The following is a 23839-nucleotide window of genomic DNA, read 5'->3' on the forward strand; positions in this document are numbered from 1 at the left end:
AGATTTTGAATGGAGTAGACCATTGTCTATTTGTAATGTTATCTATTACTCGTGACGACGATGTACGATACCTCTTACGCTTGATTTTGTTGATTAATTAGAACGTTATCTATACCTATATAATACAGTTACATACTACGCCAGTGAAGCGTAACGTATTTATATTCTTACGGATAAAGTTCCTAGGTGTTTAAAAAACATGAACCATTTTAGCCCATCACAACTGATTAAAAAAACTAATTTGGTTCGTGTCAAATTTGACACAACCTTCGGCATCCACTTACAAGAAGTGTCAACCCTGTCTCTTCCCTTTGTCCTGCATGGTATTTGACTGTTTCACTTTGAAATGTAATGTGTTTTCTATAGTGTCGCAAATTTATTTATTTTAATCAACAAAGTTTCTACCGCATTTATACATATTTTTCTCAAATATGCTCGGAAATGTTTGCATTACTTTCATAAAACGAAGACGGAAAGTTTGTCATTTATGGACCATGCGACTTCTTCCCGGCCAAGGCCTGCAACGTACCTAAATATGAAAATCCATTACTATCCTTAGAATAATAACGCATAGAATGATAGTTTCATATCAAACGAACTGTCACAAGTGAGGCAAAAATCAAATTCATGTAGGCTTATTTTAGTAGTAGGTTAATTTTCGGTTTTAGTGAATATTTATATAAAAATACAAGTTGAAACGCGTTACTTCCTTGTGGAATGTGACGTTAGTATCTATTTTATGTTTATCTGACGTATTTTTACACTCATTTACCGCACATTTCGTCATTTTTAGCTAAAATTCTGGAGCTGTTCGCGGTGCAAGTTGACCTTGAACATTGAAGGCCCGCCCGCTCGTGTAGGCCCATTGGGCGCGCTTCAATTTGCCTCACTTAGCGTGTGCGGACTAGGTTTCTATGCGTTATTATTCTAAGTTATTGGTCCTCTTCTCTAGACTTTTAGATCTACCTACTAATAATGAACCATGTAAACAGGCAAAAGAAAAACTCATACAGCCAACTGCCCAGAGTTCATAAGTGCGCGAATTAAAAATACCTATCTGTACCGCTTACTTAAAAAAAAAGAAAATGGCGGCAACATTTACACTAAAGTGTTTTATTATTCTTTTGTTTTGTCGTCTTTTTTGTATTTTGGTCGCTAAAATGAGTGCTAGTGAGAAGAGCAATAACGAAAATACAGTAATAGATATACATTCAGACACATACACAAACACATCATCACAAGTTCAGCAGACTAGTATCAATATGTCATTTCCTCGCATTGTTTGAGAAAAAATCTATACATGCCTCGGCGGGAACGGGGATTGCTTGCCTCGTATTAATACAACTCTTTACCGATTTGTAACTCCTACTCATCGGGCAATCCCTTACATCCCGGCCTCTGCAATAATGATATCGGATATCGGGTATCCGGCTTATCGGACCTAATTTAACAATTCGACTACCGAATAGTAAAACAATGTCCGGCCGGATTCCGAATGTTTAAAACTGAGAAATATTCACAATTAATATATTGAATAAAATGATTCCAGTGAATATAACAAGGCAAATTAATACTATACGATAGTTGAAATTCTTTTGTTACATTTTGACGTTGAAAAAAAAGACGAAAAAAAAACAAAAGAGAATACCAAAGCAGTTTCGATTATTTTACCGCCTTTCTTCGTGAAAAAAGTACTATATTGTATCTAGGTACAAGTAAGGAAATTGCCTCTTTACATAGTTCATTGTCAGTAGATAGATTCAATAGTTTAAAGAAACATTTTCTAATTTTTATTATTTATTTATTTATTAGCGGACAGTTATAGATTTCCGTACTTACTTTGGAGGCCTTGGCCGGAAAAAAGTCGCACGGACCATAAATGACAAAACTTTCCGTCTTCGTTTTTTGAAAGTAATGCAAACATTTTAGGGCATATTTGAGAAAAGAAATATGATAGAAAACGTAACCTATGAATTTAATTTATGTATTACTATATTACTATATATATTACTATAATAATATATATTACTATATTATGTATTTACAAAAGCAAATTATGATGGCAAAAGACTTGTTTAATAAAAATCAAAATAAAGTCCAAAAAAGTTTTTTAAGGTAAGTACTTACCTTACCTGTTTCTCCTGCCAAGCATTACTGAGTTCCGGTTTTTAAGGGTACGTGTTCTGGTGAATTACAGGCACATGGGACTTGTCAACTTATGTCTCAAGGTGACGAGTGCAGTGGCAGAGCTCCTCAGATCTTTGCGATTTAAGGTCCCCTGATTAGTGAAAAAACATTGAACATTGGAAAAACTGAGAAACCACCAGTGTTTCGCTGTTGCTCGTCTATACATTATTAATGACTGTATTTATATATAGTATTTATGACAATTAAATAGGAAACTTTATAGGCCAATATCTAAGGTCAAAGTGACAAGCTTAGACGTTCATCAATAAACTTTCGTCTTTAATTGTCATAAGTAATTAAATATTGTCATTAATACGATAACTCATTAGAGCAGCTTCATAAATCTACCTGGATCTTAGATTATACTCAGTGACGGGGCACGCCCGTCCATAACAGTTGCGCGGCTAAGATCTTTGACTTGCAAAGATCTCCCTGAGACATAAGTTGACAAGTCCCACGTGCCTGTAACTCCACCACTCATGCAATGCTCACATTAGGTACTCTTGCCGGCAGAAATAGATAAGGTGGCAGTACTTTCCTAGACGAACTCTTTCTCAAGGAGCTCACTTGTACCTAAAAAAATACTATTAATCCCGTACGGTTTTTAATATAAACATACAAATCATATTAGAAAACTGTATATTGTTTCCAACTTTTCTTGCTTACGCAATATTCCAGTACCACGTTTCATTATCGCGTTGTTTGAATAGCAAGCGTATAGCGATAAAAATCTTTGTTCGTGTCTCACAATGTTTGAGAGACGACTACAAAATGTCACTGATAACAACGGCGAGTCAATTTGACTTGTTTGGTACGTACATTCATCTAGGCATAAAAATATTCTTTTACATATATAATGAACCTTCGAGAAGGTCAAGGCAATTTGTTTTATCCCGCCTATTTTTTGACCTGAGACAAATTTAGCAAGTGATTCAAAATGGCCGATGTTTATTTCCGTGACTGAAAAAACACAATGAATTGCTGTTTTGTTTATTTAACATTATCGATACGCGCAATGAAGCATATTTTAAATTAATGAAATGTATGTACGTATGTACTTTTTACTTTTTTTATTTAATAAGGAGAGTTTCCATGCGCACTGTGACCTGAAAGTCTGTAGTCATTATACCCGTAATTTATACAGTATGTCATCCAGCACTAATTCCGTCATAAAGCGGATTACAGCCATTGTATTGGGGTCGTTAATAGCCTCAGCAGAGACATGACGTCTGAGGTATTAAGTAATACCATAGAGAAAATTAAATACTGGAACACCAGACAATCAAATTCTGAATTTATAAAGGATAATAAACGTTGTTCAAGGAAAAAATAACATTGCTCTCTTGTGTCAAATGCTATCGGCCAGGAGCCGAATAATTTATTAGAAAAAGAAAAATGACTGTAATTTTTTTACACGCCAAATACAATGGCCGCTTTGTTACGTTTAATAGAAGTTTTGCTGAAAAATAACTGAAGTATATTGTAGCAGTGCTATTTTGTTGTTTCATCTAAAAATATTGTTTTTTTAACTATCTCGTGATATTTGTTGTTTTCATGTTCAATTAACTAACTGATTTTTATTATAAAATGAGTGTGAAAGCCATAGGCGCGACAACATCACGTCGTTTGTCGCAGTTACCCGATCAGATTATTCCCAAATACCCATTCGGGTCAAAAATAGGCAAAATTACACCTTAATCTAGTGTATAGATAATGATGCCGTATGAAAACAAGACTGACCCATCAAAATAATTCATTCTCGGTTTTTGAATTTTCGGTCATATGATAAAAGTTCGTTCCTTTTAAAAATATTTGATTCCGTAGCGGGTTGTTTAAGATTCTAAAATAAACGGCATTTCTGATGTTATGATTGTGTTATCTAGATACTTATACCTTATGCCTACACTGTTAATGTATACTTCTAAACATTTGCCATATAGTTTACATAGTTTACATCTGTCCGCCATTGTTGGTAGATTTTTTCTCGTACCACTATTATTTACTATGATACCATTATTATTTGTTGTGAGACCACTATTATTTCCTATTTTATATTATATACCAAACTATGAGAAAACCATACAAATAAACATTTCTGTTATCCTAATATCGTCGAGCACATTCTATACACGCGTGACGCACTTTGTTCGCGGGTGCGTGCGCCATGCCGGGAGTGCCAGATATATAGACATGAAAAATCATTGTTACAGGCTGCTATGTCCCATTATACAAGAACTCTAAGCTAGTAAACTGCCATTATGTTATTTAATTAATTAAAATTTGGGTCACTTGGGATTTTTTTCAGGGGAGAGCATTGACTTACAATTATATGGACGTCAGGTCCGCGCTAAAAAGTGTCCGAACTTATAGGGCGTTAAAATCGTATACAGAGCGTCATTCACGCTTTAGTCTTCGTTTGTTCGACTGACAGCGAAGCAAGCGAAATTAGACAGTACTGCGATGACATTGCAATTTAAATTCAATGTTTTAGCTTTTTCATATTCCTTTACATGTCACTACGTTTAAATAGGTTGACTTGGGACATTTTTTTCGTGGTTTTTGTATTAGACTCGTCGTCCATTTATTTGTAAGTCAATGCGGGAGAGGTTTAAATGCTCTACAAACGAAATTAGTGGATAAACTTTGATTAACATATCAATCAAATATGGACTACATGAATCAATATCACTAATCGTCGTCTTAGAGTGAATACCTGCTTTTCATCTTAGCAGCAGTAGAGCTCCTCGTGAAAGAATTTGTCCAGAGAAGTACTGCCACCTTACCTAATTCTGCCGCCAAGCAGTAATGTCAGCATTACTGTGTTCGGTTTTGAAGTTATCAACTTATGTCTCAGGGCGACGGGCGCAGTGGTAGTCTCCCTCTCAGATCTTTGCGATTTAAAGCTCTGAGTGGCACTGCAACTGTTATAAACAGGAGTGTAGCTTATTATCAGGCACACGACTTGTTCGTCCCGTTACTTGATATTATAAAAAAAACCTCGTATGTGATTTCTATGTAATCTTTCAGGACGAAGATAAAAATCTGGTGTAAAATGTAGTAAACGCAATAATATGTGAAGTTAGAATTTTAATTACTAAAATTATACCTCTTTCAGATACTATATTACTTTAGTAATGCATTTGTGGAAGAAGTTTATAAGTTATTCTTCAACAAAAATCAGTAAAAACGAACTATGTTATAACGCGTCTGCGAGGTTATCACTCCAAGGCGATTTTTATGACTTTTGACATATAATCACACGTGACTTTATGTATTATACCATAATAATGTGTATGTATCTTATTCATAATATACTATACAACCATTGACTTACAAATAAATGGACGACGGGTCTAATACAAAAACCACGAAAAAAATGTCTCAAGTCAACCTATTCGAAATTTAAATTGTAATGTCATCGCAGTATCGCGCTGTCAGTAGAACAAATGAAGACTAAAGCGGAGTGTCGCGCTCTGTATACGATTTTAGCGCCTTACAAGTGCGGACACTTTTTAGCGCGGACCCGACGTCCATATAATTGTAAGTCAATGTATACAACACTAAAAAGACGTAGAATATGTATGTACTTAATAGAGGACAGTGAGTGCAATAGAGTTCCCTGTGAAAAAGTTCATGTAGGAAAGTCCTGCCTCTTATTACCTATGTCTGCCGCCAAGCAGTAATGCGAGCATTTCTGCGTTCCAGTTTTGAAAGTACATGCACATGAGAGACATGTGCAGTGGCAGTGTGCCACAGATCCTTGCGATTTAAAGCTCTGAGGGACACTTCAATTGCTATGGACAGGCGTGTCGCTCACCACCAGGCGCACTACTTGTACGTCCTGTCGCTTGATATCATAAAAATAAAACTAATGTATTAATTAGTTTGACATGACGTCAAAATTAATTTTAATGGCTATGGACAGGAGCTAGGCGTCCCGTCGTTTGGTATCGAAAAAATTAATAAATAGAAAATAAAATGGATTGCCGTTTCAACTATTTGGATACAATGTATAATTTAAAATACTATACTATAAAATGCATACGCAAGAAACCTAATTTCCATTACAAATTTGCACAATTAGCTGAAACTAGGGCGGACGTTGGGGTGCCAAAATCGATAATCGCATTCGAACACCCCTACTGGCGTTGCTTTAAACATAACAAACATAGGAAGCAGCCCATCAGTGTCTAACACGCACAACAGACTATTTTACGAAACTATCTATCTTTTGCCAGTAATTACCACTTTTAGGTTAAACCACCGTGTCAGGTTCCCAGGTTGAAATCCGCTTCAACAATTTACGAAACAACATTTTCATGATCAAACTCGAGCGGCTTCACCAGGAAATGGTTTTTACAGCCATTTTATGACTAAAATTGAATAATATATTGATTTAAACTATAATTGCCTCCGTGGCCGAGCGGTTACCATGCTGATCTGCCACGCAGAGATCCCGAGTTCGATTCGCGTGCTGGAAGAAATATTTCTATGGCCTACATTTATTTCTCTCGCGAGTTTAGGGTGTAATTTGTGGTTGACTATGTGTGTATCCATGGCACCCACGATACAGGGTTACCCTAGTGCGAGCGTATGAGTGTGTGCGTTATTATTATTATTATATAAATTGCAGGTGTGTGTAACTGTACTTTTTGAATGCGGAGCGTAATCCAACTGCTTGAAAACTTTTACTACAGAAAAGTCTTCTAAAGTAGAGCAATTCTGTAACGTACAATAATAGCTGAAGTAAATTAGACGTCGTCACGTGAGCCTCATGTTAAAGCCCGCTTTAGCAGTTGAATTATACACTCGTACCATAAATTTGGGTCAACTGAAAAAAATACTAAAAGAAAAAGAGATATCAAACTTCGAATTACAAAATTCCGTTTTCATTTCTTGTTTTTACAACTCTAATGACAGTTTTTAGCTAAAAGTATTATTTTAATGTATTTTCTTTACAATAGAAGTAACATCATCATTAGGTATTACTCGAGAGGATTTGGATGACTTTATTTATATTTACTTTCTTACATTGTTATTTATTATTTATAATATCAAGGTACGGGACGAACAAGTCGTGTGCTTGGTAGTAAGCGACACGCCTATTCATAACAGTTGCCATGCTACTCAGAGCATTAAATCACAAAGATCTGAGGGGCACTGCCACTGCGTCCGTCACCCTGTTAACAAGCCCCATGTGCCAGTAATTTCACCAACACTCTCACCCTTCAAAAAACGTAACACAGTCAGGTTACTGCATGGCGGCAGTACTTCCCTAGATGAACTCTTTGACAAGCAGCTCTACAACTACTATAATTGAGAATGAAACTATTTTTCCGGATTTAAATCGCGTATTAAATCGCGATTTAAATCCGGAAAAATAGTTTCATTTCCTATGTGTAACAATCGCGAAAACCTAAGAACTCGATACTATAATTGAGATTTAGTCAGAGTAAAACTTGAACTTGAACTTGAGTGAAAGAAACTACAAAAGACACGTTTTAATAAGTCATATTTGGCGAAGGTATTCTCTTTTGAACTACAGGAGCAAAAATTGTAAAAGCTATCAGTTGTAATAGGCCATAATGAAGCGGCTATTTAAATTCTTTTCTGTAACTGCAAAGTCGAGTTATTTGGCTCGGCAACTTTCCGTTTTTACTCTATTATTTAAAAGTGTAAAGAGTATCGTCTGTTTTTTAAGACGGATTAAAATCATTGCGCAAAAGTGTTGCCCGCTTGCGAGCAGCTAGTTATTACAGATCGATAAATATTCTATCGACTAGCAACTGAATATTGGTCATGCTTATGGAATAAATTGCCGAACTTGTTTCATTTGAATCATCCTCGACCCATTATTCATCCAGGACAAGTGCAATTGAATTGTCAGTTGTTGTAGGTTCGTACATACATACATGCACAGAATTTAGAACTATATTTGTAAAAAATACAAAGAGGAGATATATTTTTAAATATTTTCATTTTAATTCAATAATCACAATCGAAAATATGTTTTTATATTTTACCCAGCAGTGGGTGAAATCAGGCTGTGGATGACGATGATGAATCAAATCCGGCCATTCTTGTTAAAATGTATATGAATAAGAATTGATCTTGATACTAGAAGACCAACTGTCAAAATAATAATAAAAAAGCCAGTAACGCAGTAAAGTAATTATTAGAACGTCGTAACATTCAGAATTCAGTCATTTTTATCTTCTTTCTCAATCTATCGATAAAACTATCGACAACAACTACATAACTATTTAAAATTTTATGAAAACTGGCAATCCTATAAACTTCATTTTACTCCGTTAAAAAAAAGACAGACTGTAAGGAGATACAGTGCAACCATAGACAAAGAAGACTAAATGTCTTGTTTTCTTTGAATAACAATGCATTTGCTATCTTATGGATTTTCCTTAGGGTCACAAACTTATTATAATAAATATATAATTTATGTTCCAGAGCGAGTAGTACTGTGATCCGTGAACAACCCGTTTATATGATAGAAATTTAAACAGATAATGGTATGGTGACGTTGTTTGAGTGCATGGAGCGGGTGAATGAAAGTTTTGTCGAGGAAAAGAGATATACTAGGGTTATTTGTAAAATGCTTCCAAGCTCGCATCATAAACAACTGCTTTGTTCCATGACTTTTTACAAAATCAAAATCTGAAACCGTAGAAGATACAACGAAACTATCGTAGGAACCATTAAGCCTTTTTTTGTGAAAACAATTTTGGCATAGTCAAGCGTGTGTTGTCCAAAATGAATAAAACTGATAAAAAAAAATATGGCGCTGATCGATTCAGTTTCAGCAGACGTTTGTCAAACTTCCATAAAATATTTTTTCACACAAAATTAATAAAACTGACAATTGTTTTTTAATGCTAATAGACTGAGTTTCTTGTAAGGATGACTACATTGCATCGGAAGAAAAATATTAGGACAGCAGAAGTTGGTCAAATTTAATTAAAAAAAATTTTCATTCAAAATGAAAGTGTGTACTTGGCGCCTGAGGCACCCCCTTTCCAACAAAAAAGACTCATCGAAATCAGTTTGCAAATGTCGGAATAATCGCGTAGTATACACGAAAAAATTGAGTTGAGTTGAGAACCTCCTTCTTTCAGTCGGTTAAAAAGATCGCTGCGCTTCTATAAGGAATCGATATGTCGCCCACTAAACACCTAAGAATATAAATAAACAACAGTGCCCCGAAATAAGTCAATAAAGCACAATGTAAACGCGAATCGGTACCTATTAAACGAAACATATTTTCATCATATCCACTGACATTTAAATAGTTTATTCCCAGTAGTTCCATGTACTCAATTCCACATGGAACAATTGTAACACAAAAGTTCCATGCGTGGAGCTAGTGGGAATAAATTTAATGTTACCTAATCAAGCTGCAACCACATAGGGCGAGGCCAGACGAGCGAAATCTAGTGAGTTGTGAGTCGCGAATTTTGAGTCGCGTAGTTTACTTCGTCTGAAATTGAGTTGGGACGCTAGAAAAACGTAATTTATTCTGTTGCTTTTATGCGAGAGACAGATGTTTGTTAATAAAAATGGAAGTACATTAATTTGCTACTCCGCGAACCCATCGGAGGTTAAATCGTGCAAAATGGCTGCTATGTTGTTGTGTGTGTTGATTATTTTTTTCATGCAGTTCATTTTCACACCCGCCCTCTGCATAAAATTAATAGAATAAATAACATAAGCGCAACTACAGTCACAAACCACCACCAAACCCGACACGTGTTTCGCCTCTCCACGAGGCATCCTCAAGGGTTGTTAATTGCTCGACGACTCTCGGCCGATGAATTGAATATTTTGGTGGTGGTTGACACGCTACTTTTCAAGTTCCACCTTCTATAGACAATTATCAGACTTAACAACAAGTATATATATTTTAAATTTGTGACAATGCTTAAAATTATTTTTCACCTCACTAGCTCGGAAAGGCTTTCTTTCTCATTAGAAATCTGCGGACAAGTGCTTTTTTCGCGCTGCTGCTAACATGGAAAAGGTTTTTGAAATTCAAACTTAACGATGCACCTAAATTATTCTTTCCATAAAAAAAAAGATGACACGTTAAAGTACGTGTCGTACATTATTTATCAGAGGAATATAAATCCGTTGGTATATTTTATTCTTATTATTGTTCACATTATATTGACAAGATAACTAATTGTGTTTATTAAGTTATTTTGATTCGTCGAAGAACACACAAAATTATAAGGACAAGCGAGAATAAAAATTGATGAGGTGCTAATTCAGAACGCACCCAAAAATAAACTTTTTTCTGGTTAAAAAAATTGATGTTTTATAATTCAACTGTTTTTCTTTCATCTACCATTTTACTCGCTGTCGCGTCGCTGAAAAATTGTGTGTTTTGCTCGGCAGTAAAGTTGTTTTGCGTCTCGTGCTTTGAAACCTTCGCTACACTCAGGAATCTATGTTTGAACTCTTTCTTACCTTTCTTCGCTTACTCAGGTTTCAATACAAGCACTCGCGTCATTCAACAACTTTGCAGTATTGCGTAACAAATAGGTAACTATTATTTTGATGAGCATAGGAACATATATTTTATAAAAGAAAATATAAATAACACAGATACAAACATCACTGGAACAGGTCTCAAATTCTTACATATATTTAAATTTACTTACACTACCACAAACACTGTCACATGCCAATAAATGTTTCCCTCACCCCTTTCCCCACCCGCACAAACACGATACGTGATACGTCACGTAACACAGTGTGGCCGAAGTTCTGTCGTATAGTCGTAATGCGCGCGTGACTCGGCAGACAACTTACTTTGCGTCGTCGTGTGACACAAACTGGATAAGAATTTATAATAGCGTAAATTATACGACTCAAAATGCGCGCCGTTTTTTGAGTCGCTTAATTTCGTCTCGTTTGCCCTCACCCTTAATGTAATTAAACGTTCTAGAAAATGAATGACAGAAAAATATACAATGTAAATGCAAGTCACGATCGCAATATAGAATTGGATGTGTGTTCTTGATTGGTTTTTCATTTCAGTATAATAATATTACGATCCAATTTACTTATACAGCCACACTCTAATCCTGATATGTTATTTAGTGGAAGTGTTTTGCCACGTGTAACGATAATAGGACCTAAAGATAGCTTTTCTCTATTGATCTTTCCTTTAATAGAAAATGAGATCCGTCTCTGTAAATCAATAGAAGCTATTACTATATAAATTACAATCCACATTGAATCCCTTCCCTTCAATTATTAAAAATATACAGTATTATTTGTAAAATACGAACAACCTCTCAGGACTATATTACACAACATCATAAACATCATGATCATCAACATCATAAACAACAACTTTTGTTTCAAGACGTAATTATTCATCTCATAAAAAATAATAATTAAATAGATCGCGCTACCAGTCTAATGCAAAACGCGGTAGCGAGAGTGGTGCACCTAATAGTAAGCGACACCACCTATCCATAACAGTTGTAGTGCAACTCAGAGCTTTAAATCACAATGATCTGAGGGGCACTGCCACTGCACCCGCCACCCTGAGGCATAAGTTGACAAGTCCTATATGCCTGCTATTTCATCAGCACATTTACACTTCAAAACTAAACTTGTTGGCAGAAATAGGTAAGATGGCAATACTTTCCTGGATGTACTCTTTCACAAGGAGGTCTACTACTACCAATGCTTCTTGTATCTTGGGATATTCCTGAGCCAGGATATTCTCCATCTTCCTACACTTCTCTTTCCTTGTGTTTTTTTTAATCTTGATCGATATTTTAAAAAACATTTTATGGAACGAGCTCTTAGCTTCTGTGGTGCAGCAGCTGCGGCACTATTAATGTTGTTTCTTTTTCTCGGGGTGCCATTTCCTACCGGAGGTTGGCTATCATTATGACTACTAAGATCCGTAAAGTTGCGGCTCGGAACAAACTCTCGTTCTTGTCTCTCGTTCTCCATCTGACATGATTCCGAAACAATTATTGCCAAATAATTAATACTCGACCATATCAAAAGACAACGCCAAGTATGAAGCTTTAAACGCATCATGAGTTTTTTTTTATTTTGGTCAAGTATTTGACAGTAATTATTTCGGACGTACGTCGGACGGAGAATGGAAGTAGATCCCCTGGTTCAATAGCCTCCGACTATCTTACTATGGTTGCCTTCCATGGGATGCTACCTGCTCACTCTCTCCCCACTCGTAATAATTACTCTTGTATAGACCACGTTATTTTAAAAACAAAATGCCCAGCCTACTGTTTTATAGCGCATACATCAATCACTGATCATGATTCTGTTTTATTCTTCCTTAAAGCAAAACCTTCCGTAGCAAATTCTCAAAAAACAAAAACCATTAAATTACTTGACTATTTAAATTTGGAACTTGACCTTTTAAACTTTGATTTTAAACAATTATATAATATGACAGAAGTAAACCTAGCTACTACCTATTTTCTTAACTCTTTAAACCGTGCCATGACGGCAAATACCCTTATCAAAGTTGTCTCAAATCGTAAAACACTTAAGAAGCCATGGATGACTCTGGGACTTCTAAGGTGCCTCAGAAATCGTGACCAGCTTCACCTGAAAGTCAAAAAATCACCAAAAGATAATGTCCTCAAGACCACCTATGCGAGATATAGAAATTATTGCTCTACAATCTTATATAAAGCTAAATCTGAGTATGACAGGGAGCAGTTACGTAATGCTCAAAATAACAATAAAAAACTTTGGAAAGTTATTAAGAACATCTCTTTCGCTTCCAAAGAGAGAAAACCTGCGCTTGAACTCGTATCTGCTAGTCCTGTTAATTCAATAGACAATATTAATTTATATTTTGCTAACATTGGACGTAGTTTGGCTGAGAGTATCCCCGCGGGTCCCAGTGAGCATTCCTCTGATTCGTGTTCTATTTCTAGTGCAAACACATTCGTCCTGTTACCTACTGATGAGGTCGAGGTGGAGGGAATTGTGACGAATCTTCGTAGTGACTGTGCTGTGGGCTATGACGGCATTTCAGGCTCCTTTTTAAAAAAATTCATACATATTTTAGTTTCCCCAATAACGTTCCTATGTAATCTTTCCTTTAGTACCGGTGTCTTCCCTGAGGCCTTCAAGCTCGCTATAATTCATCCGGTGTTCAAGAGTGGGGACAGAGGTCAAATAAACAACTACAGACCTATTTCAATTCTGCCCACCCTGTCTAAAATTCTAGAGAGACTTATAAATAGTAGACTGATGAATTACCTGGAAAAAAATAAATTGTTGTCTACCTCTCAGTATGGTTTCCGGCCTGGTATTTCTACAAATAATGCTATATCAGACCTAACTAACGAAGTCGTTGCTAAACTTGATAACAAGCAGAAGGTGATGGCTGTTTTCCTCGACCTCGCCAAAGCATTCGATACAATATCAGTTCCACTACTCATTACTAAACTGGAAAGGTTGGGTATTCGAGGACTTCAGCTTGACCTTTTTGTAAGTTATCTTGTTGATAGACGACAGTATGTTAGGATTGGAGATTTAATCAGTAAGGAACTTCCGATCACGTATGGTGTGCCCCAGGGCAGTATTCTCGGCCCTACCTTATTTTTAACGTATATAAACGACCTTTGTAACATGCAATTAAAGAACGGTTCTATTTTTACATATGCCGACGACACTGCCTTGATATTCTTTGGCGAATCCTGGGAGTCCGTGTTTTACTATACGCAATTGGGCTTTAATTCAGTTTCTGCATGGCTTTCTCAGAACCTTCTCACCCTTAACGTGGATAAAACAATGTGTCTCCCTTTCTCTCTTTCAAGTCGTGCTCTTCCATCCGCCACCTCTTTCACTGTCACGGCTCATTCGTGTCCATCCTTTTCTAAAAACTCCTGCTCTTGTCCATCCTTACTTCGCACTCACCACATCAAATACTTGGGCGTCCAGCTAGATAGCACACTTTGTTTTAGCTATCATATTGAGAGTCTTTCCCTACGGTTACGTAAACTAATTTATGTTTTTAAAAACCTCAGTCTCGTTGCTGACGTGAAAGTTTTGAGACTTGTGTATTTGGCTCTCTGTCAATCTCTCACGACATACTGCATAACAGTTTGGGGCGGATCTTCCAAGCAACAACTTCTTCGGCTGGAACGAGCGCAACGTGCGATACTCAAGGTGGGATGGAACCTTCCTTTCAGATTTCCAACCTCTGACCTTTACAAAACCTGTGAGGTCCTTTCAGTACGTCAGCTGTTTATCCTACACACGGCTTTAACCAAACACACACAAATCTCCTTCGACTCTGACAAAATAAACACTGTTCGGCGTAAATGCACTGTTTGCCCTTCGACTTCAGTTTCCACTAGTTGTGCACAGCGTCATTTCTGTTTTTTGGGAGGCTATTTATATAATAAGATTAACAGTACTCTTAATGTCTACCCCTTATGCAGAGCGAAATGTAAAAAAATTATTACTGACTGGCTGATCACACACAATAATTATGACTCCACTGAAAAACTATTAACTATACTAAAATAAGTTATATTACACATATATACACCCCAACACGCGCGCGCGCGCGCACACACACACACACACACACACACACACACACACACACACACACACACTCGCGTACATGCACACAAACACACACGCACAGAGATTTTTCTATTTTTTCTATTTGTTATATTTTGTAATTAGCTATCAATTTTGTTTTACTCTTTAATTTTCATGATTTTTGTTAAATTTTATTAGTGTTACTTTTCTGGTAAACTTGTCAAAAGGGTGTGAGCCTGGTGATCTGTAACACAGGTCCCCAACCTAGTACAGACTCCAGCTCTCACTAAGGTGCTTCATATTTAACATGAAATGTAACAAATCCGCATTTTGTAAACCTTTTTGAGAGAAATAAAGCATTTTGTATTGTATTTGTATTGTATTTGTAACCCCGGCCACTGCCGGGGAATACCGCCTCTCCCATTTCAATATCAGTTATGGAGTACTGTTCGCACCTTTGGGACGGGTCTGCCAAGTACTTGCTCGATGCCTTAGACGGACTGCAGCGCTACGCCTTCCGTGTTGTCAACGATCCTCATGTAACTGAGCATGCGGAGTCGTTACAGCTTCGCAGAGATATAGCGTCTCTTAGCGTATTCTATCGCCTGTACCACGGTGAGTGCTCTGAAGAGTTATTCAACCTTATCCCTTCCTCTCCTTTCCATCAGCGGACCACCCGTGCCGGACTGCGTTGCCGCAGTTGGACGATCAGTTCAATACCGTCCCGCACTAAAAAGTTTGGCAATTCGTTCTTATGCCGAACCATCAAATTGTGGAACCAACTCCCGGCGCATGTATTCCCTCCCCTCTATAACATCGGGTCCTTCAAACGTAGTGTGAAGAAGCATTTGGCCAGACCGGCAAAATGATAGTGACGGAGTGAAGATATTTGTGTTTTCCATCCGTTACTCTCATCTCTGGACTGTATTCGCACTTTCCATCAGGCGCGGTGCAGTCATTTTGCCGAGTCACAATAAAAAAAAAAAAAAAAAAAAATGTTAATTTTTTTTAGGTCATGGACGAAGCGAGTCTAAACAAATAATAAGTCTGTCATAAAGCAGTCAACTTCAAAGTGCAAGCTGTATTGATAAGTCCTGCGTAGATGACCCTCGAGCCCCAGTTGATAACTCTCAAAGTGAGATTCCTTTGAAAACTGGAAACACTTCCCATTGAAGCATCATCATTCTTCGAGTTCCCTCTTTAGTTACTCGACGCGGCAACTTGTTGCAAGCCCAGACAGACTAATTAGGTTGTTTCGTTAAGTGCCTTACATACAAGAACGTAGCAAATTTAATTCTACAGGCAGTCTGGTACACAAGATCCAAACAGGAACTTTAGAATAATGTGCAAATTATGGGTAGACAGACTGTGGAATCGGAGTAGTTAACTTCGTGACATTGACATATTATTTCAATTTATTCATTACCCAACTTAAGGCACTGATATTTAAGGGAGAACAGTTGCTTCAGAACTTTACGAACGTACGTTTTCTGTCGTAATACGACAGAATACTTGAAATGTGTTAAAAAAAATAGGTTGAAATGTGTAAATATTCACGCGATAAAATGCAATTTTGAATTACTACGACGAGTCTCAAAAACCGTTCCATCTTCAATCAGTTTTTTTAAATAATAGTGTTGTATTTAGTAACATTAATAACGCAGACAATCATAGCCCGGCACTAGAAAAACCCTGTGTCGCGGGTGCCATGGACACACACATAGACAACCGCTAATTACACCCAAACTCACGAGAGAAATAAATATAGGCTATAGCACATACCACATAAATATACAAATATTTCTCTATTATTTTTACGAGTAGCCCAGTTAGATGAATTCATGAATCCAGAAAAATGTTATCAATAACAAACTCTAAAAAACCTTTAGATTAATTAACCTCGTATCTGAAATGATTTAATTAACTTTGAAATAATGAATTATTTTATATTGTTACGATATCTGATCATCTGATACCAACATTGTACATAGTACCAAGATAAACTGGTAACTTAAACACAGAATATTACTTCATAATGTGTACTGATTATCAATTTATTTAATCTTTTGATACCTATCTCAACTTTCAAGTACAGTAGCAAACAGATGAGTGTGACAATTATACGTAATAATACTGTTTGTATAAAATACGTTAATAATGCAATCTTCAAACCGTAATAGTTCTGTTAAGAGGGAGCATGGCAAAAAAGTTTTGACGTTGGCTCCGCCCAAATTTGTGAAACAAATATATGCCTGACGTTCGCGTGACATGCGAAAGGAGATGTTGAATATTGCGCATTAAAAGTACCAAATTCGTTTTAGCGGAATAACTCTAAAACTAAAGGGATTAAAAAAAATCCGTAGTGACAGTTGTCGATCATGCATAAATATAATTAATTATCTAATTTTTGTCCTAATAACATGTAGCATTTCGAGGATAAATGTGAAAATTAGAGGTCATTTCGTGATTTTTATCTATCGAGGAAACTTTATTGCTTTATGTTTCTGATTAGTGTCTATGTTTAAATATATATCGTGTAGTTACTCATACAATATTTTATTTTTAACTCTAAAGTGGATATACCCCTCTAAAATCAAATAGAAGATTAGGAATTTTTCCTCTGCTCCCTCTTAAGGTTTGCTCGATTATTTGACAACTTCAAAAAAGGAAAAGGTTCTCAATTCTATTGTATTTTTTTATATGTTACTCGATTTTACTTTGTGAACCAATTTCGATCGATTTGATGTTTTTTTTTGTTCGAAAAGTTTAAAGGTGGCAAATTAGCGGTTAAGCAAACTTTGAGGTCGATTTTTTTTAAATAAAAAGTTATAATTATTTACAGATAATCGACAAGTATGATAAAAAAAAATGGAGTAAATGCGTAAGCAAGACGATGGACAACGTAATTTATGTCGATCGACACTCTGGAATTTAAATTAAACACCTACAAATTTGTTCGATTTTAATCTTGATATCCATCAATCGCAAAAACTAGATAGTGACGATCTTCAAAAATTGAGCAAATCTGTAGACACCTCATTAGTTCGATATGATGTGTTTTGACGGTCAATATCGTCAAATCATTTTATCAAACGACAGTGACGATCGTCAAAAATAGGACAAACCTGTAGGCTTTACTATTCCAGATTTAGGGAAGTCAACATTTGGATTTAAGAACACAGAGCTGTGCAGTCATCGTTATGACTACCCTATAACATCGTTATAAAGCTTCACTCAGAATCAACCCGGAAATCTTATTACTTAGTTATTACAATCGATCAATTTGTGCTCAAGCATCCATTGTCACCGTCACTTCTTAGAGGAAAAGGTGTAACAATATCAAACAATACATTGTTAAGGTCGTTTAACACATCGTTTGATGTGAAATGTATTAGGGTGCGTACAGATCTGGCGAATGCGCCTGTTTGCAAAAGGCTCGCGAGCTACACACGCGCATTAAGACGTTTATTTGTTATATGGAACAGCTGAAACTTTTTATTAGTCTTCCATATAACAAATGAAATTGGAGTTATTATTGTAAATTTCTCTCCTGTAATATTTTCCAAATGCCCGTTAAACGTCTTACCTTTCAAATGGTTACTTGCTATCGTTAAAATGTGTAACAAAAAGTAAATCAATTTTTCTTTGTCCATAGGTATGAAGAGGCGACTGGGACGAGCCCGTGGCTTCGTGATTCGTATGTTCGACGCATTGTGCAACTGCACGCAGACCGCCGCAGCCGCCGCTGCTCGGTCCACAGCCCGAAACAACCCTTTCACTAAGCGTTAACGTGATTGCAATGCACTCGAAACTGTATTAAATGTTCCCACCGTGATTATTAGCGTGTAACGATGAAAATCTGATAGGTTGAGCCAAGTGCTACAACGCCACAAACATTGAAAAGGATGATGCAACGATGAGCGCAAACGAATTACAACTCTTGCTCGTCAATGAATACTCTGCTTGCTTTTGACTTGGTTTTATACAATGTAATCGAATGTTCTCGGTGGGGACTAGTTCAAACACGGAAGTCATGGTAAGAGAAGCAGACGTATCGATCTATTAAAAAGGATAGCAAACTTACACCCTACAACTTTTAAATTAATTCCTCTACTCAAAAATAACCTTCTGGGCCAATTCCAAAGACTTTACCAAAAATGATAGCAGAATAGTATTTTCCAAGTCAGTTACCTATATATCTAGAACATTTGAAAATAGTAGTTCTGTGGAATTGTAAAGAAAACATTTAAGGAAGACTAAAACCAAGTAAACGTTTATATTATCTACATCCGAGTCAGAAATCAATATCTTTGTTATTAAACGGCTGTCGTGTAAGATTGTGGGGAGGCGGCGATTCGGAAAAGCTATTGAAAATGTTCATTCCTCTCACTGGACATTTTATATTCTGAGACGAGTCAGTCTCGGGTAAAAGTAGTAAATAATTCGAAGCAAGCTGCGTGAAAAAACTTCGTTCCGTCGAAACGAAATCCGGGATCGTTCAAGCCGAGTGGTCCGTAGGGATTTTTTTTGGACTCCTGACTTTTAGAGGATGTTGTGTCGAATCGTTTTTGGTTTAATGGTTGAAGTAAAAGAAGAAACAATCTTAGAAATACCTACATAATCCATGTTCAATGTGGGATAAAGTACCCTTTTATAATTAAATGTAAATATTGATATGATATGTAACCTTGAGCAATCTCCCTGAATACCTTCGTGTCTTCCTTAGTATAGTGTCCCTGAATTACAAAGTTGAGTATGTTGATGGATATTGAATATTACTGATTAAAAATCAGTTCGAATTTCTAATAAGATCCCATGGTCACTAGTAACTAAGATGGTGTTAGTCGCCAAATAACCCTTTAAAAACCGAAGTTTGCTTGAAGATAAAAAGCAATTTAATTTCCAAATGTGCTACAATCTCTTATAAATAACCAGCTATAATTGTCCATAGATATCTACTAGTCGATACCAATGTGTGTAATGTCTTAGTAGACCGGTATTAATAAACAGCTCTTAAGTCTGACATTTAGTGCATCGGTTGCATTGACTTTTATTTATGATCGGTTGTGATATCACTTAGATCTTGAAATGTATCTGAACAATTTAAGCATCGGTATCTTTGATGACGCCAAGTCAAGTGACTAAGATATGAACTTATCTTAAGTGCTTAGTGACATTATTAGTAAGCGGAAATTTTGAGGACTCTGATGATGCGTAATTGTTGAGGTGCACTTAAATGCAAGTTAATGTATGTGTGCGTTTGTTCTTATGAATTTTTCGATTGCGACTTGTTATTCTCACACACGCTGAAGTCGACTCGACCTCCGTGGTCGAGTGGCTTGCACACCGACTTTTATGGTGTGGCTATCTCTGAGAGCCCGGGTTTGATCCCCGGCCGGGTCAATGTAAAATAACTAACTTTTTTATTTTATTTACTCCGGACTGGGTATTTGTGGCACCGTCATTGTTTCCCATAACACAAATGCTTTAGTTACCTACTTTGGGATCAGAGCGACTTGTGTTATGTTGTCTAATGTATATTTCATATTTTAAAACATCTGATGAGCGAGTTGTTTGATTTTGGTCGAAACAGCGGTTCTTTTGCAGAAAAATTGATTTTTTCTTAATGCCACTACATTGCAATGCGTGCCGAGATCGTTTTATTGTTAAAGAAAGTTGATTAAATAACATTTTAATATTAATACTACACTTGAGATGGATTATTCTTTACACGGGCCACAATACAATAAAAAAATACAATACAAAAATTATTTATTGTACACCAAAAAAAGGAAGCAAATACAATACTAATACTAATAATAATGGTACTTCTGCCAGAACCTTTGGATGGAAGTAATTATATAATTCACAGGAAAAAGACTTTTGTCCACTAAAAGTAATGAAATGCAAACAATGCTAGAGCGAAATTACAGCAGGTTCTGTTATAATTGGGATAAGACGAAGTGTGATTTGATTTCGATGATTCTTTTTTATTGGGAAGAGGGTACCTCAATAGTGATCCCATTAAAATGAAAAAAAAAATATTCCACCTCTAAGGGTGACAAATTAAGGGACGAATCTGGTTTCTTGGAATTCACCCACTTTCCGTTAATCGATTTCTATAAAACTTAAGAAAATAGATTTCACAAATTTTTGAGATTGGTTTGATATATTTATAATTTAGACAGTAGTGGTATCATAACAATAAGGTTGAAATTCCAAAATCAGATGTCGCTTAAAACACATAAACAACAAACGTTATTAGAATTTAAAATCGTTGCACTGTCAGCTTACCTAAAAGTTTAAAAGAACCAACTACTTGATTGAGTAGTAGAATATAATAAATAAATGATAGTTTCGAGTGTTATTTTGAATTTCAATTAGTTATTAACAATGACCATGCGATCAAAGCACCTTTGTGAACCTCACAGTACCTTTGAGGCCGTTGTTGTTCAAGACATTCTATTTACATCAACTTTGTCTATCAACAAACTTACCTTTGAATTATATTAAACACGGTGTATTGTGATCTGTGTGATGACGCTTATAGAAGATAAGGTAGTTATAGATTTGTAGATGCTGTCGTTAATCCAATGCCTAATGAATACTTTAACTGGATGTCGAGCACTGAAACTAAAGCGAATTATTTTGATTGTCATTCCAAAGAAATTAAGCTTCCTTTTTAGTTAATCAGGAAAATACATGTGTACCGATCGTCAACTTAGTCCGCTTTACACAGTCACTCTATCGCGGGTCATTAGCAGCGTGCAAGATTGCGCGCGGGAAAGTAACGTTCTTTCGCGCGATATTGGTCGTGTTCGCTTTTGTTACACCGGAAATAGCATCCGTGTAAAGACTAAGGCGCTCCGCAGATGCAGCAACTTTAGTGGATGCAATTGGCAACTTTTTACAAGTTTCCATTAACGGTTGCCGGTTGCCGCAATTTTAAATAAACTCTCGAAATCCACGGTCAAGAATGACGCTGTTGGGGACGGGGAGGGAGTGAAATTGGCAACTGAGACAATCGGTACTAATTTGCAAGTTTGTAGTTGCGGCAATTAAGAATTTATTTAATCACGGATTTCGGCAATTGAAAACTGTAGTCGATTGCCGAAATTGTCAACAGAAGTTGCTAAGTCTGCGCGGTTTCTTGAAATTATATGAAAAACGTCGTAAACAGCTAGTTGCCGAAACTCGATGATCAAAGTTGCTCCATCTGCGCAACGCCTAATAACGCAGGATAGATGCAAGAAATTGGCTCGCGCTCCCTTTTCCTACCAACGTCTTTACCTTACTTACTTACTTATCCGCGCTCAATCGCTCAGGCTTGCTGTATCACGCGCGATAGTGTGTCTGTGTAAAGCCCGCTATTGTTCTTCAACCGGCGCGACGGCAGCGGCGTGACGTATATTATTGTTTAAAGAAAACGCTAAAGTATTTTTTAAATGAACCCATGTGTCAGTTTTTAAGACATTTTTTTTTGTTACGCGATTACGCCGACAACAGTCCACATAAATACCACTCCGACATTTGTGAATCGATTTCGATGAATTTTTTGATCATTAGAAGTAGTCCCATTCAAATTTAAAGAAAATGTTCCACCTGTAAGTTACTTTATTGAAACAAAAGGAATTTCCGCTACGGCTAATTTTACGCCAGTCAAATTTATCGCCATCGATAGGGCGCACATGTCTAAGAAAGATACAAAACCATAATCTCCCATGCAAAAACAACGACTGATGCGGACGCGAAATGACACGCTATTACGTGATACGCTCGTAGTGTTGTAATAATAATGCTACTCATCGACATGCTACGGGAATGCAGTATAATACAGTGTAGAGTCAGCGATATTAGGGCATCGTGCTGCTCGATTTGAAAAGATCTTATAATGGGTTGGCCGAAAATTCCGTTCCGTTATTGCCAATTTTAAATAAGAATTTAAGAAGAGATTTTAAAGAAGATTAGAAATAAGCGGGAAAGTTTGATGTTTATGATTCATAAGAAATGTCCAGAACTGAGGAATCATAAAGAATTTTTATGCAATGTTATCTTTACAAAGCAATTAGAATGGAATATGTTACCTCATCCACAGTATGTTGTTCTATCAAAATTATTTAAATGTACACGACATAATTGTGCCTTCCAATTACCTAAAAGCGGCTAAATAACAAGTGGTCAAATATCCGTTTTAAATAGTAAAAGATAGAGCACAAAATTCTTTTTTAAATACAGTTAAAATTAGTTAACGTGTTCGACACTTACTCTAACGATGCATAGCTGAAATATCATTAAACAACTTCAATATTTTAAAACTGGGTTACAGTTTTTTATGATTTTTGTCACTTAGCCACATTTTAGATAGCGGACGGCATAATATATAACGAAAATAGGACTTTTTGGAAGGCGAATTCTAAAATTACCGAAAATATTGTAACTCTACATGGCCAATATGTAAATAATCGATTAAAGTTTGATTCGTAATTCGATTATTTAGTCTTTATATTACCGGAACCGATTACCATAATTCATTTTTTTTTTTGGAAAGGGGTATTATTCAAATTTGAAGAAAACATTCCGCAACTAAGTGTGGAAAACTAGGGCATGAATTCGGTTTGTTGGATTTCTCCCACTTACCGTTAATATCAATAAAACTTGGCAAATAGATGTGATTCCTCAGACTTTGGAGGCCGGGTCTTTTCATAAATAAAGGTTTTTTTGGCCAACCCAACCAACCAAGCAACATACTACCTTAGTATTTAAAGTTCTGCAATCTCATATTGTTCTTTCACTAGCCTTTGCATTTCGAGGAAGACATACACATACGTCTAAGGACCTACGATCACGATGATCTCTTTTGCATGCGGTGCATTAAATTTAGCATTAATAATGCAGCATGTATTCCAATGGGTTATAATTAGTAGTTGGATATTGGGATTATTTATACCTAAAGTTAACTTTTCCCCGTAAATTGCTGTCGTAATATAAAAAATAAAATAAAAAGAGCTTCATAAATACATTTTTGTTCTTTTAAATGTCGAGATTTCGTAACACACTATAAATTTTAAAAGGTCACCAG

The 23839-nt window shown here is 36.2% G+C and overlaps 1 protein-coding gene across 1 annotated transcript in view; it reads left to right on the top strand.

The window, feature by feature from the left end:
• Positions 1–20042, top strand: part of LOC113234765 — a 37349-nt gene extending 17307 nt beyond the window's left edge. The window contains exon 3 of the mRNA XM_026470235.1: positions 18416–20042. Within this exon, the coding sequence (XP_026326020.1) occupies positions 18416–18549 (134 nt within the window). The 3' untranslated portion in view covers positions 18550–20042. The remainder of the gene's footprint in view (positions 1–18415) is intronic.
• Positions 20043–23839: the final 3797 nt, after the last annotated feature.

This window comes from Hyposmocoma kahamanoa, unplaced genomic scaffold (assembly GCF_003589595.1).
Source record: "Hyposmocoma kahamanoa isolate Upper Pololo Valley unplaced genomic scaffold, ASM358959v1 86, whole genome shotgun sequence".
Lineage (NCBI taxonomy): Eukaryota > Metazoa > Arthropoda > Insecta > Lepidoptera > Cosmopterigidae > Hyposmocoma > Hyposmocoma kahamanoa.